At 43.0% G+C, this 16019-nt stretch overlaps 1 protein-coding gene across 1 annotated transcript in view; it reads right to left on the bottom strand.

Annotated features, from left to right (window-relative positions):
• Positions 1-264: 264 nt before the first annotated feature.
• Positions 265-16019, bottom strand: part of TAF3 (TATA-box binding protein associated factor 3) — a 118077-nt gene continuing 102322 nt past the window's right edge. Inside the window, exons 5-7 of the mRNA XM_065920965.1 lie at positions 5048-5303; positions 2016-2122; positions 265-1081 (exon numbers count right to left, since the gene is read on the bottom strand). Of these exons, the coding sequence (XP_065777037.1) occupies positions 967-1081; positions 2016-2122; positions 5048-5303 (478 nt within the window). The 3' untranslated portion in view covers positions 265-966. The remainder of the gene's footprint in view (positions 1082-2015; positions 2123-5047; positions 5304-16019) is intronic.

Below are 16019 nucleotides of genomic sequence, written 5' to 3'. Positions count from 1 at the left end.
AAAGGAAGTCAAAGAAATTTACAGAAATAGAAGAGATAACAGTTTCAAATCATAAGCCATAGATTTAAATTGCCTTGTTTTCCTTCCAACTGCTCAGGTCCTCCCCCCAGCGTTCTGCGAGGGTTCAGGTCAAGGTAGGTAACTTTGAACTTAAGTATGGCTCTTTTTTTTCCAGCCTTCTTTGCTTATGTACAGCAGTAATTACAGACGTGGCTGAAACCGCAGCGCGTTTCCACAGAAAGCCAGAATTAAACACGATAAAAATTTTTTAAAAATAACTACTTCATAAATATTTATTATTTACATTAGGGGAGATCTCCTGGTGTGCAGTAATGAGATGGGTGGGCCATGAGCAGACCACCAGCAGTTTGGAGGAAGGGGCAGAGAGAGAGGACAGGTGAGAGAGTCAACAAAAACAACCTGCACGAGAGCCAACAGGACATGATAGAAACCTTTTTCTTAAAAAATATAAGGTATTTCACAAAAAGCCTGAACATTTTACATGTTAGTACTAAAAACGGGGGGTGGGGTGGGGGAAGCTTCATATATTTTTCATCACAAAAATATTTACTGACACTCTCCCTCGAGTTTTCTTTCATGTGATTACGATTATCTGACTACAGAGGGGAGGAGGCTGGAGACACATACATCCGCACGTCACCCTCGGGCGCCGTCAGGGCGGGCCACACGCCATCGTCTCGGCTAACACCTTAAGGAAAAGGCCCTGCAGAGAACTGAGGAAAATCGCAAGGAGAGATTACAGTCTTTTTATTAATAACACTTGTCACTGGTAATAGGAAACGGAGGCGAGGCCCCCCGCGTGAGAGCTCTGCAGGGGCGCCCGCGCGGCCCTCGCCGGCCCGGCAAAGCCCCGGGGTGGGGGCGTGTGTTCTGTCCTCAGTCTGCCGGGCTCGGCGGCCGGCGGGCCACACGGCGGCGGAGGCGGGGGCGGCCCCGCTCCAGGCATCAGTGCGCGCGGTGCTTCCGCTTCTTGTGCTTTTTATCCTTCTTCCTGTTGGAGCACTTGGGGCAGAACCACTGCATCTCTTCCGGGGGCGCGGCCATGATGCCCACGCAGGGCCTACACGGGAACCAAGCGAGAGGGGCGTCAGACAAACCGGCTTCAGAGACACACATCTTCTTGTCCTACGTTTTCCAGGAATTTCATATCATTCAATAATCTCTTAGGTTTATGGGTTCAATCCCTGGGCTGGGAAGATCCCCTGGAGGAGGAAAAGGCTACCACCCACTCCAATATTCTGGCCTAGAATTCCACGGACGGTATAGTCCATGGGGTCGCAAAGAGTCGGACACGACTGAGCGATTTTCACTTTCAAGGTGCATTATTTACCAGACACCCAAGTCACCAGCTCTGGCGGACGGACGCGGCTGCACTCCTGCCGGGCCAGTGGGTGATCACCTTACAGGAGCCCCTTCCCCAGGCGCTGCTGGAGACCTTAATTAGCTCATTCATCCTTTCAGCCAGAAATAGTCTGATTCCTCTGAGTCAGGCTTTGTTTTTATCTCAGAGATATCCTACAGCACCTGACTAAGCGGACTCCTATCTTTTCATTTCTGGTATTTTCAAGATAGAACAGCAGGACTGTTCGCATGCATCCTGATGCTGCTCCTTCCGTTTGGGGAAGCCGTGGAGACCACTCGAGCTGCCCCTTTACTTCTGCACTTCATGGCGGTGGTTACCTGGTTCCCTCCGTGTTTCCACAGCTGCTACAGAAAATGACTGACAAGAAAGGCAAGGGAACCAACCCCTGTATCTCCTTTTCCCTTTCTAAAGAATACGTGAGCTAAGCAACACATTCATAATTTAGACTGAAGAGCTACAGTCTAAAGACTAACTTTTTGCAAATAATACGAATGCCATTCTCTTGGCACAGGGATTCTGCTCCAGACGCTCCTCCCAGGAAATGAGCTGCTCTGGGAGATGAGCCTGAAGGGGCCGGGCCGGCACCACGCGTGTCCTGAGCCTCTCCCCTGGCGCCCCGCAGGGGACTCACCAGTGGTACCAGTCGTCACATTCGTCACAGCCAATCATGGGGCTCCCATCGTCAGGCTTGTTGCACCCGGGACAGATCCAGATCTGGTTTCCCCACTCATCTCGGATCTGGGGTGGGCGAAACGAGAGAGGCATTGAGAAAAAAGAAATCCCAAAAAGGGCATGATAAGGATTACTACACCGTGGAGCTAATAAACTGACAGACTAAACGAACAGACAGAAAAACCCAGGAGCTAACAATTTATTAAAGCTGTGATCATGGTCCTCACTATCCTGGGATCATATGGAAAAAAAATGCTACTTAGAGTTCAATGATAAGACCTTTCTTCTACCTTTTTTTTTTTTTTTGCCACGTTGCATGGCTTGCAAGATCTTAATTCCTTGACCAGGGATTGAACCTGGGCCCTGGCAATGGGAGTGCTAATTACTAGGCCATCTGGGAACTCCCAAGATGTTTCTAATGACTATTTTAAACTGTCTTTTCAAAGTCATAAAAACAAAACATTTGATAATCATTTCTGTGAGCAATGTGACCTACAGTCACCTTTATCTAAAGAAATACTGAAACACATAGGTTCTGAATGACGAGTAATGCCTGATACTTCTGAAAGCTACCTAGTTCAACCCTGTGTTGTTCCCTCCATTGCATTCACAGGTCTGGAATCAATAAGTACGGCCTATGTGCATATATCGCCTTATTACTTATTAGCCAAACCCTCCTCCTGAACTGGCTGATAAGATCAAGGATATAAAAGAGTTGTTACTAAGTAACTTTCCATTCCCTTTATGACATTTTTAGCAAAGTACAATCAACTAAAGGGCAAATGAAATAAGGGACGCAGGAGGCCAAAGAGCCACGCGTTTTCACGTTATTTTGCAACAAATATGTTGTGCTCTGGATTTGACTTAGCAGTTCCAAATAAGAAGCATTCCTAACTGAACCACCTCCTCAAATTCCACATGAACAAGACCAATCTGGAAGAGACAATTCTCTGACAGGCTTTCAAAGTCAGCAATAATTAAGAGTTAATTTTTAAAGTTTTGCTGACCACACAGCATATAATTTCATTCCGTTGATTTTGCAAGCTGTAGTCTCTCCTGGTGCGTTCAGATACAACACTGCCTGGATGTGCAGGAGAGAAACGGTTTTTTTGCGTGTGTGATGGGTGTACGGGGGGCAGAGACGGTTCATTCCAACTCACGGAATTCTAACTACTTTAAGGTCTGCCATTCTGGAAAGTCTCTGCAAGAGCAGACAGGCTGTGAAGGCTTCCTGGACAATTCTGTGGGCAGCCACATCCCCGACTCGGTCCTAGTCTCCAGTTTAAAGCAGAGACCACCAGTCGGCCTGTGCCAGCTGTCTGGGGTGAAGGCCAGCCCAGTAACCTGCGCCCCAAAGCTGCCATGCATGCCCTGTCCTGCTGCTGATTCTTAAAATTAGGAGGCCGTGACCCTGCGACATGAGAAATCTGCTACAGCGCCCAGCCCCTTGCAGTTTACTAAGCTCTTTCTAAAACACCTGACTTGGTTTCATCCTCCTAAAACAGTGCTTGGGTAGGTTAGAAATGGGGAGACTGGAGCTGAAGGAATGTCAGTGACAGTTCCAGTGTCATAGATTGGGCAGCAACAAAATCAGCCTGTGTCCTTCCTTCAAATCACACATTTTGTCTTCTGTCTACAAAATGTCTCTGAGGGGACAGAGGCTTTTCATCTATGCAAGTCTGATCTATCTCCAGGGAGTTGACTCAAAAATCCACTGGAGAATCAGATTTTAGAGCTAGAACACACCACAGGGATCACTTAGTCTAACAATCCCTGGTTACAGCTGAAGAAATGGAGGTCAGGGAGATCAAGCATAAAGTCCTCCCCGATTTACCCATCTTGGGGTGACGTGGCCTCAATTAAACACCTGTGGCAACTGGTCCTTGAATGCACTGATTTAATGACCACAGATCTTTGTACCATGTCTTCCATTGTTGTCTTGAATTGTCAATTTAATATTTTCTTGTTAATAGTTCATGTCTTTATATCTTCTCTGAAGACTTCTGAGACTTTCTTCTTATCCTCTGTATCATGACAGTGCCTCAAACACTTAATGATTCATTGAAATTTCCTTTCAAATGCCCGTATAGAAAAGTAATACTTGCATGATTTTTAACGACAACGGCAGGGGTCCGAGTCTGTCGCCTCCCAGGCACATCTATTCTGAAAGATCCGAGCCGCCGCCAGGCTGACACATCTCAGTCTACATACTCGGTGGTCTCACAGTGTCAGCTCACTGAGGACCTCTATGTGCCTGAAATTGTTTTGTCATGTGCTCGTGAGTCACACTACGGAGCCCAAAGAGCCTATTTGTTACTTAACTGAATTCAGGGCTTCAGTTAGACCTGATACTAGTAAGCAGGGCACAAACATGAGAAAACGGTCTCATGACAACCGTGTGAACACATGTTGTCAAGGTGAGTTTTTCCACCTGAAGACAGGCTTGGACTCAGGAAGTTCTGTGGTTTACAGGTTCATTTCCATTCATTCTGCAGGCCCAGATATGTTCTGGACCTCAGCCAGTGAGATACTATAATTAGTACTCCTGCTCAGAAACAGCGGCTGGCCTGTAAGATGTGTATATGTCATGCTAATTATCCTCTGAAGTGAATCACTGCTTGATCAAGAAAGTCAATGAGGAGCTTGACTGTCACTATTCACCTCTATATTTATACAACAATTGTGCTGTATATATGTTTATGTGTGTGTGTGTGTGTGTGTGTGTATAGTCATATTCCAAAACAATGATGCGTAACAAAAACAATGCTCTGGCATTGTTTATGGAGGCTAACTATGCAGACATCCTAACACTTTTCAGCCAAAAGCTTGAAAATGCAATGAATATGCCTTTCCAGTCCTGAAGAATCGCTTCTGAAATTCAATGATGATCCATCTGACACTGCTTTTTTAATTGGAAACATTTTCATGAGCAAACAGTGAGCTCTTAAGTGACTTTCTCTTAAATACTCCCCAAAACAGAAAGCTGCTCACCACGTAGGTGCTGACCGTCTCCGTGACCACACTGCGGACCGGGGCTTTGGAGCTGGCGGCTCCCGAAGCAGCAGGGGCTGGGGCGGGCATCCCGGCGAGGGGTGCGCTGGCCGGGGCCAGGAGGGGCAAAGGCACCGGGGCAGGGGTGACGTGCATGGGGGCCGGGGCGGGGGCCGGGGCGGGTGGCGGCGTCTTGGGTCTGTTCAGAGAAGGCGCCGGCTTAGCCTCGGGGGCTGGGACCACTTTGCTGATGACGCTGTCAACAAAGGAGAGAAAAGGAAAAATCAAAACACACAGTTGAGTCAAGCCAGGTAGCTACAAACACGATGGCACAATCGCTTGGTTCTTCTAGCAGCGAGTGACTTTTTGGAGAGAGCAGAGAGAGGCAGAGCTCAGGCTGCAAGGCTCTTGCCCAAGCTGCTTCTCCACGACCAGGGCAGGGAGAGAGGCTGGGCAGCAGGAAACAGGCAGGGGCTCCAGCTCCCTTCCATGGTCAGAGCTGCCTGCTGCTCTGTTTCTCCATCAACACTGCCTTCTTCACAGAACCCAAGCCAGGGAAGAAGAATTCATCTCAGAACCAGGAGGTCGGAGGCCAAACCCTACGTCTTCCACAGGCTGGGGTGTGACCTCACACAAGGCGTTTAAAAGCACTAGTTGCTGAGCACCTCTAAGCAGGTAGGTGTTATACTAGGTACTTCCCACACATGACCTCATTCAGTCCTCAGGGCAACGTCACAGAAGCTGCAGTGACCCTTGTTTTATAAACAAGGGAACAGGAGTAGAGAGAGAAAGGGGTTTGGGTAAATGAGTGGCAGGCTTTGAACTGAGACCTGCCTAAATAGGTTCTCAAACTATTTCTTTCTTTCTTTCTTTTTATACAAAGTTCCTTTATTTGGCAGGGGGCCGTATATATCATTTCAAGTACAGAGAAAATGTATTTATTTCCAGTCTCTCTCCTTCCCTCCTCCAGAAGGATCCACCGTCCTCTGGCTAGCAGGTGTGTTTCCATATTTTTGTTCTTTGAATTTTTTCTGCAGATACCCATAAACAGTGCATCCCATTGCTGTTTTAGGCATTTCAAGTATACAAACAATTCACATTATATTTATCATTGGCAACAAGCTTTCCTCACTTAGTTTTTGCAACTGAGATATAACCAACAGGTAACCTTGTGTAAGTCTGACCGCACAATGCGTTGGTTTGACACATTCGTACACTCCAATCTGATTACTGCCGTGGCTTCAGCTAATACCTTTAACACATCATGTCACGTAATTATCATTTCTTTTTTCTGAAGAGGACCGTTTAGATCTAGTGTCTCCCTTACCTTCAAGGCTTGTGAATGGTACCCATGAAAATGGTTTGGCATTAGCAGTGAAGCCAATGGATGTAAACAGACTGCTGATCAGTTTATGGGGCAATACCTGAGGTCTCAGAAACACCTACCTGAACAAATCTGCTTATTTACCAATTTAGAGAAATGGCACTCTCATGAAAATAACTATTATAAAGATAAACCTTCCAAATGCCTATTCCCCCAATTCAATTGAATTACTCTAGTTCAATTAATTACTCCTTTAAACATGGTATGTATTGAGAGAGATATATATATATATCTATATATATATTTCTCATTCAAATTTTTTGAGTAGCAAAAGAAAAAACACTAAAGTGGGTACTCAGTGTTGACGAGACAAAATATGTACTAATTTTTTGCTTTCAGGAGATCAGACTGGAGTTCAGTTCAGTTCAGTCACTCAGTCATGTCCAACTCTTTGCAACCCCATGGGCTGCAGCACACCAGGCCTCCCTGTCCATCACCAACTCATGTTGAGTAAACATGAGTTTACGCAAACTCATGTCCATTGAGTCAGTGATACCATCCAACCATCTCATCCTCTGTCGTCCCCTTCTCCGCCCACCTTCAATCTTTCCCAGCATCAGGGTCTTTTCAAATGAGTCAGCTCTTCACATCAGGTGACCAAAGTATTGGAGTTTCAGCTTCAGCATCAGTCCCTCCAATGAATATTTCCTTTAGGATGGACTGGTTGGATCTCCTTGCAGTCCAAGAGACTCTCAGGAGTTTTCTCCAACACCTCAGTTCAAAAGCATCAATTCTTCGATGCTCAACTTTCTTTTCTTTTTTTTTTTGATGCTCAGCTTTCTTTATTGTCCAACTCTCACATCCATACATGACTACTGGAAAAACCATAGCTTTGACTAGATAGATCTTTGTTGGCAAAGTAATGTTTCTGCTTTTTAATATGCTGTCTAGGTTGGTCATAACTTTCCTTCCAAGGAGCAAGCACCTTTTAATTTCATGGCTGCAGTCACCATCTGTAGTGATTTTAGAGCCCAAGAAAATAAAGTCTCTCATTTTTTCCACTGTTTCTCCATCTATTTGCCATGAAGTGATGGGACCAGATGCTATGATCTTAGTTTTCTGAATGCTGAGTTTTAAGCCAAGTTTTTCACTCTCCTCTTTCACTTTCATCAAGAGGCTCTTTAGTTCTTCCTCGCTTTCTGCCATAAAGGTGGTGTCATTTGCATATCTGAGGTTATTAATATTTCTCCCAGCAATCTTGATTCTAGCTTGTGCTTCATCCAGCCCAGCATTTCTCATGATGTACTCTGCATGTAAGTTAAATAAGCAGGGTGACAATATACAGCCTTGACGTACTCCTTTTCCTATTTGGAACCAGCTTGTTGTTCCATGTCCAGTTCTAACTGTTGCTTCCTGACCTGCATACAAACTGGTGTTATGTAGGCTCTAAAGGGACTTGCCTTTCCCAACTCTTTTGAAATTCACAAGAAAACTGATGAGAATTTGGAAGCTATTGTTGGTTCCAGCTGCTCCGTTACTTTTGAGGTAATTGGAGGTAGAGTTTTAAGAACAACTTTTTTATTATCGCTTTAATTTTGAACATTATCCAAAAAATAGATAACGGTATCACATGATATAATTCCTCCTCAGTTGTAAGACAAACTGTCATCCCTCAACCTAATTTGATCATCGTAAAAATAATTTTGGGTCCCCACTGGTCTTCGCTGTCAACCTTTGTTATTTCCTACTTTCAGACATTGCCTTCTCTGTTCTTCCCACCCCCAGAACTCTACCAGGGGGAGTTTAAAGACCCTCACTAGCCAGCAGCTGTGTGCAAACACTGTGAGGCCGGCCATCAGAATCATCAAAGTCCAAATGGCAGGCTACTCAGTGCTCGAAGTTCACAAGTTCCCTCACAATAGCTCACTTACTCGCCCTTAAAAGCCAAGAGCCATTTTTAAATGGCAACAAAATGATGCCATAAGTAAAACCTACTGTAAGTGCCTCCATGAATTTTACATCAATTTTTCAACAGGGAACTTGATCGAGGTTTTGGAGAAAACTCACTTTGATAAAGCTGCAACTTGCTTTTCTCCTTCAGATTTAAACCTCTGATCAATCTCAGCAACTCTGTGCATCTTTTGAGACACACATGAAACAGACTCCCATGGTGTACTGTAAACTAGCCCCTCCTTACCAAAAAGAGACCACTGAGCTTTCACCATGTATTAGGGTGGTTGTCGTCCTGGCACTGTTGCATCAGCGGTTATAAGACATCACAGTTCTGCTTTCTTACTTTTCTTTTAAAAGTCCCAGAAACACTAGGCCCAAGAGTGGCCTCCAGCAGCCCCTCCCGCCCTGGGGCAGTCTCCTCGCAGCCTGAGTGGGTCTGACTCGGGTCTGACTTGGGTGGCTGCTAACGGGCTATTGTGAAAACAGCTACACATGACGGCCAGCTAGGTCATGAGAGACACTGCAGCTCCTGCCTTGCTCTCTTTCGGATCAAGAGCTCTGGAGAAACCAGAGGCTAAGTCATGAGGATGCTGAATCTGCCTTAGAAAGAGGCCCGCATGACCGGCCAGTGGGGCCTCCAGCCCATAGTCACGTGTGAGCCCACAGGCCATTCTCCAGCCCTGGGGAGGCCTTCCAGTGGCCGAGGCCCAGGGCAGTGGCTTGATGGAGACCGGAGTCAAAACCACCACAAGTTCCTGACCCACAGGAAACTGGGAAGTAATACCTGTTTATGGCTTTAGCTGTTAAGTTTTGGGGTCATTAGTTACGTGGAAATAGAAAATTAATATACCAAGTATTTAATTAATCTCAATTAGGAACAAAAATAAATACTTAGAATTTAGGAGAAATTATATATGCGAGCATCAGGACTTAAAAGAACAAACTATAACACAGTCATTTCCATATTTCACATGTGATCAAAAGGAACAAACACCTAAAGACAATTATGGGAATTGGTGTTATGTTGATTCTTCAAATCAGTCATTACCCTTCTTCTTCTTGATCCTTACAGCTCAGCTCTGAGTGCTCATATAATTAGCACGCAGCTGCAAATGGAATGGAGCTAACTCCTCAAGCTCGTGGCTTGCCTCCTGAATACTACATCATCTTATCTTGTCATAGCCCAAGTACATACCAAGTGGCAAACATTTTATCTTGTAATTCAGGCATGACCTATTTGAAAAATGAAACAGATTGCATGAAGTAATTAGAGGAAAATATAGCTACTGTAGAGTGTTCCTTTCCAAAGGAGATCACCAAGTGATTAGACTTCAATAGAAGATGTTCAAAATCTGTAAAATGGTCTAGAAGAACAAAAGTGCTTAGATAAATAAAAATGTATATTTCTTAACAGTATTTTCAGAAAGATAGACAAAAAGATAATTAAAAAAAGCAACAAAAATGGTAAGGTGTAGGGCCATGAGGATAAAAGCGGAAGGATAGGATGGAGAGCAAGACTTCTCTGAATACATCTTATTATACAGTCTCAACTTTGGAGGCAAGGAAATGTCTTACATATTCAGAAATTTTAAGTTATAAAACTGCCTATGAGTAAAAATAAACAGAAAAGAATGAACCTCAATGTATCTCTTGTGGGTGACACAACCAGCCACACACACACACACAATGACTTCAGGTGACTTCAGGAGGACAGCATTTGAGACTCTCCTCAAATTCAGCTCCACCCAAGTCTTTCTGATTCTTCTGGGCTGGAAGTAATCAACGTGAACATCTGGATCAGTTGAGATGTATCTCTTACAGACTTTCACACTTTCTACCTTCTGTTATGATTGTTTGTATCTATGTTCCTGAGAGAAGACACAACATCTGATCCAAATTTGTCACTTGCACAAGTGTATTTCTGACAGTTTTACTATGTATATAATCAAAATTAGTATTTTTCAAATGCAAAATAATTTTTAAAACATGTAAAACCAAGAAGGTGTTGTCCAGGACAAGGCCAGGGTTCTCTTGGAAAAAAACCAAATTCCCCGTAGTCAGAACTTGTAAAAAGATTTTGTGATGTTAGTAAAGCTTCTGCTTCTCTCCAGCAAAGAAAGGGTGCCTTCAATAAAAACACCAAACCAAATGAAACTGAAGAGTCAGCACTGATGAAAGCTCACCTTTATCACTTTCTGGGCCTGGAGTCTACAGAGGAGGATGAGATGCTTTTACATGAAAGTACACAAGTCAACTATAAAAGATGAGCAAGCACTCATTTGTTCGTTCATTCATTCACTGTAGGGTTAAATAACATCCCAGTTATATGAAAACATTAAAAGCAGGAAGAGGATATTCAGTGAACTAGAAAAATGAACAAGAGTCTGATTAAGATCTGTGTCTCACTGTAGTGTTGTAATATTCAGTTATGACTGAGGTTGTGCTTGGAAAACCCAACATTACTACTTTAAAATATACTAAAATTTGATAACAGCTGTTGTGTTTTTATCCAAAATGATCATGCTTTACATGAACTTTTACCTTCCTCTGTAAACAGCATGGAAACAATATATATTTATAGCCTGTGCTACATATGTAGATGCATGTTGTTGTTGTTGTTGTTTTAGTCGCTAAGTCATGTCTCTTTTGTGACTCCATGGACTGTAGCCCACCAGGCTCCTCTGTCCATGGGACTATTCCAGTAAGAATACTGGAGTGGGTTGCCATTTCCTCTTCCAGGGGATCATCCTGACCAAGGGATCAAACCTGCATCTCTTGCTTGGCAGGCAGATTCTTTACCCTGAGCCAGCAGGGAAGCCCAGAGAAATACACACACATAAATATGTACTTCCACCTTTGTGGGCTAAAGAAGCAGAAGTAACTGATTAAAATTCTAAGTACATGTTTGAAATGCCTCTCTGGTCCTCCCACTGAGGCTTTCTAGCAGGTAACTGGGCAGACTAGGCGGCATCTTGGGGAGAAATCTGAGCTGGAAGGAAAGATTTGGGAATCATCACCACCTAACTTTGGAGAAAGAGAACACCATGTCATGAAAAATGAGGACTAGAGGTTTTCAAAAAGGGCTTGGGGGGAAGAATGTATTGAACAGGAAGGATGAAGACTCAGGGCTGCGGCATTGTCTCGAGATGCATTTAATCATCTTAATGAGAAGCTTCAGGAAAGTTTCCAGAGCAGAAACCAGGATGTGGTGAGTTTAGGAATAAAATGGGGGTGGGGGGGTGGGGGTGGTGTGGAAATTGGAAGAAAGTCCATATAAGGAATATGTTTTGAAAAGTGAAAATGAGAAGAGGCATCTACGTGACCTTTCCCTCACCTGGAGGGGAGGCTGGTGGGCGTGTGTGTGAGGATTAGGATGGCAGAACCCAAGGGAAGATAGAGGAGGGAAGAGAAGATACAGATGGGAGGAAGTAACAAAGGAGGTGGGGGGAGGGCAGATGGAGAAGGAACGGGTCCTGAAGGTCAGGAGGGGTGCTGGGCTCCCTCCTGGACCAGCCTGAAGGACAAGCCATGAGGACAGGTGCAGCTCTGGAACCCCGAAGAGTGAATCCAAACAGGGGTGACGAGGCCAGTCAGCCCCTGCAGCGACGAGTCCCTGAACCCAACCCGTCTGGGTTCTCCGTCACAGAGGTCGGGCAGGGACGTGAGTATTCATCTCACAAGGAGGCCGGAGCGGGGACAGAGAGGAAGAAGCGTCACACTGTGCCTCTAAAATCCCTCCGGAAATACTTTAATATTGCAGTGAAAGTGTCAGCTGCTCAGTCGTGTCTGACTCTTTGCAACTCCATGACTGCAGCCTGCCAGGGCTCCTCTGTCCATGGGATTCTCCAGGCAAGAATCCTGGAGTGGGTTGCCACTCCCTTCTCCAGGGGGATTTTCCCAACCCAGGGATCAAACCCAGATCAAAACTCTCCTGCATGGCAGGCAGATTTTTTACCATGAGCCAGCCCTATAAAATGACAGGAAGGATAGGACGCGAATTAAATTTTCTGTGTTGTTGTCAGTAATAATAATATACCTCCTGTTCTCATCAGGAGGTACACATTCTCTTTAAACACTATAAGTGCAACTAATTTGATCTTTAGGGGAAATTATAGGTAAGACAGTATCCAAAAGGTTAGCATGATATAGCTAAATTACCTCTGCCTGTCACAGGTTAAAGAACATTTAAATGCTGGAAGTTCACATCAGCTTTTTCTAGATAACAAATCTTAAATGCCTTCCTATATTCACTCAATGAGTGATCCGGGGCCTTGATAACCAGCAGGGAGGAACTTGCCAACTATCATTCAAATCATATCTACAAAGGTGGTCATAAATATTTTAAAACCTAAGTCAACTAAATAAGACCTAGACCCATTAAGGATAAGATCTTTTACAACAAATTAAATAAAACAATTTATTGAAGTCTGGACGCAAGATAAGCTAGATTTACTAGCTGACCTTTTATTCATTTAAAGAACAAAATTAGCTCTAATTGCATTAGAATGGAATCCAGTAAATTTTCCCCAGTCTTCTAATGTGGCATCAGTGTAAGGACCGCTGTAATTGTTTACAAGTAAGATGGAAATGCTTTGATTATAATCTTTCCACTTGTTTTACTGGGTAGTAAAAACATTTCCCAAAACCTGAAGCCAGTTTTTCTGACAGCATACTATTTTTTTTTCCTCTTGGATATACTGTATCTTTGGCAATAGTCGACAAACTACCATGCGTCAGGGGAAGAAATCAAACTTGGGGATTTCATCTAAACTTTAGCTGGGTAAAAAAGAGAGAGTGCTCTAAGAAGGTCAAGATCCTCCCAGTCTGGAAAATATCAGAAAAGGGCTGAAGACCCAAGCAGAAAAATGTTAACGACCTGCTTCCTCTTGGAATTATAACTGAGATATATGGGTTTGGGTCTGCTGAATTTATCAATATAAGTACAAAAAGTAGCAAGAATAATGGATACCACCCACAATTTGTGTTCTCATTGTTCAGCTGCTAGGAAATTTCATGTGTCACGGTACCATATTTCACTAGCATTAAAAATAAGTTATTTGCCATAGATTTTAAATACAGTCATTCTTAAGTTTTTTATTCTTATTTATTAATTTTTTGTGGGGTCACTGTTTTTGTTAGATAGTTTCTCATAGAGGCAAAATACCTATGAAATGTTTCTGTGTCAGCGGCAAGTTAACCAGGGCAAAACAAAGAAAACTATCAACACTTTTCAATCTTTTTTTTTTTTTAAGGAATCTTTTTTTTTTTTAAATCAAAGCAAACAGTTTTACTGCGAGAGAAACAAATTAAAAATAGAAGAACAAAAGGCCTTCCAAGTCTGACTGGACGATGGTCTGAAATGTTCTTGAACTTTATTTCTAGAGGATTATCTTTTTTTTTTTAAACAACAAGCTCCCTTGCTCTGCCTCTTCAGCACGCTTTTATAAAAACATGAACTTGACTGCCTTTCTCTACATAAAAGAAAAGCATATCAATCGTTTCTGCCTGCCCCCCCACCCCCCACTTTATCCCAGTGGGTGCGCCCTTCTCTGCTGGAACCTACCAGCCCTCAGCCAACAGGGCTCCGCGCCCTCCCACTGGGGCTGGCTCCAGGATGGGTGCCAACAAAGGGTGTTGTCAGGTGGGGGGCTGGGGGGCGGGGGGGATTCAGCCTATGAGCACAGAAAGAATCACACTGGCCAAGAGCAACGAGGACCATCTCTGCCTCCACACAGAGGTCAGATGGAGAAAAAGAAAGCGGGCAGAGTCTTAATGACACTTTGAACCTTGGTTAAAGTCACCTTGCTTAAAGTCAAATAAACTGCCTTAACCACGGTTTGAGCTAGTTTGATTAGGGTTTCTGTTACTTGCGCCCAGAGTCCTGACTAATAGAAAGCATGAGAAGTGTTTCTTTTTTTTTTTTTTTAGTATCTCTACTAGTTTATTTCTTTTTTTTCTTTTTCATTTATTTTTATTAGTTGGAGGCTAATTACTTTATAATACTGTAGTGGTTTTTGTCATACATTGACATGAATCAGTCATGGATTTACATATATTCCCCATCCCAATCCCCCCTCCCACCTCCCTCTCCATCCGATTCCTCTGGGTCTTCCCAGTGCACCAGGCCCGAGCACTTGTCTCATGCATCCAGCCTGGGCTGGTGATCTGTTTCACCCTAGATAATATACATGTTTCGATGCTGTTCTCTCGAAACATCCCACCCTCGCCTTCTCCCACACAGTCCAAAATTCTGTTCTGTACATCTGTGTCTCTTTTTGTTTTGCATATAGGGTTACCGTTACCATCTTTCTAACTTCCATATATATGCGTTAGTATACTGTATTGGTCTTTATCTTTCTGGCTTACTTCACTCTGTATAATGGGCTCCAGTTTCATCCATCTCATTAGAACTGATTCAAATGAACAGTATGGTACTGGCACAAAGACAGAAATATAGATCAATGGAACAGAATAGAAAGCCTAGAGATAAACCCACGAACCTATGGACACCTTATCTTTGACAAAGGAGGCAAGGATATACAATGGAAAAAAGACAATCTCTTTTAACAAGTGGTGCCGGGAAAACTGGTCAACCACTTGTAAAAGAATGAAACTAGAACACTTTCTAACACCATACACAAAAATAAACTCAAAATGGATTAAAGATCTAAATGTAAGACCAGAAACTATAAAACTCCTAGAGGAGAACACAGGCAAAACACTCTCTGACATAAATCACAGCAGGACCCTCTATGACCCACCTCCCAGAATACTGGAAATAAAAGCAAAAATAAACAAATGGGACCTAATGAAAATTAAAAGCTTTTGCACAACAAAGGAAACTATAAGCAAGGTGAAAAGACAGCCCTCAGATTGGGAGAAAATAATAGAAGCGTTTCAACTGGAGAAGGGAGGACTCTCTATGAAGCACCTGCACGGCGCGTGCTCCGAGGCTACACCCTTGGACTAGGGGTTGGTGTAAGAAAGAGTCAAAGGAAAAAATGCCTTTTATCTGCTGTAAAAGCTGCTATGGAAGACGGCTATTTTGCCATCAGGTTCCTATGGAAATAAAGTTTCAAATTTAGCATCTTGAAAAACATTGTCTCTCCTGAGAAACTAAGGGGTACCTTCTCTTTAAAAAATGTATCTCACTCTGCCCTTATTGCTAGGAAGTCGTGATCATATCTGATGTATAAATTTTCTTTTTTCCTCACCTTGTTCTTGGTTTCCTAGTATTTTCCAGTATCTTTATTTTATGTTTTCTAAGTCACTCTTAAATTTATTTAAACTAGAAAAAAGCTACATATGAATAAACAACATTTTAAGTGTAGGAAAATATGCAGAAAGTGAAATAAAAATAATTTGCTATTATTTTTCTAAAGAACCTGCCAGTAAAATACCACTATACACATTTTACCTATTAAGTGTCTTTCAGTTAAATCTGGTTACATAAGAACATAAAATGCTTACTTTCTTTAAAAATATTTTAAATGGTTACTTTTGTAATTGTGCATAGTTATCCTCTATTTCTGGTTGTACTGTCAAAAAGAGTTAATCAGAAAAGTTTGGATCACAGAAAAGACAGCAAATATCTATACTTACTTTACATTTTTAAAGGTTAACCATTTATTTTTCAGGATTAACGAGCAAAAAGTTTTAGCTTCCATTTTTATGGTACATATAGATAATTTAGAA

This window comes from Muntiacus reevesi, chromosome 2, assembly GCF_963930625.1.
Source record: "Muntiacus reevesi chromosome 2, mMunRee1.1, whole genome shotgun sequence".
Classification (NCBI taxonomy): domain Eukaryota; kingdom Metazoa; phylum Chordata; class Mammalia; order Artiodactyla; family Cervidae; genus Muntiacus; species Muntiacus reevesi.
This window is presented reverse-complemented; position numbering and strand designations above follow the sequence as displayed.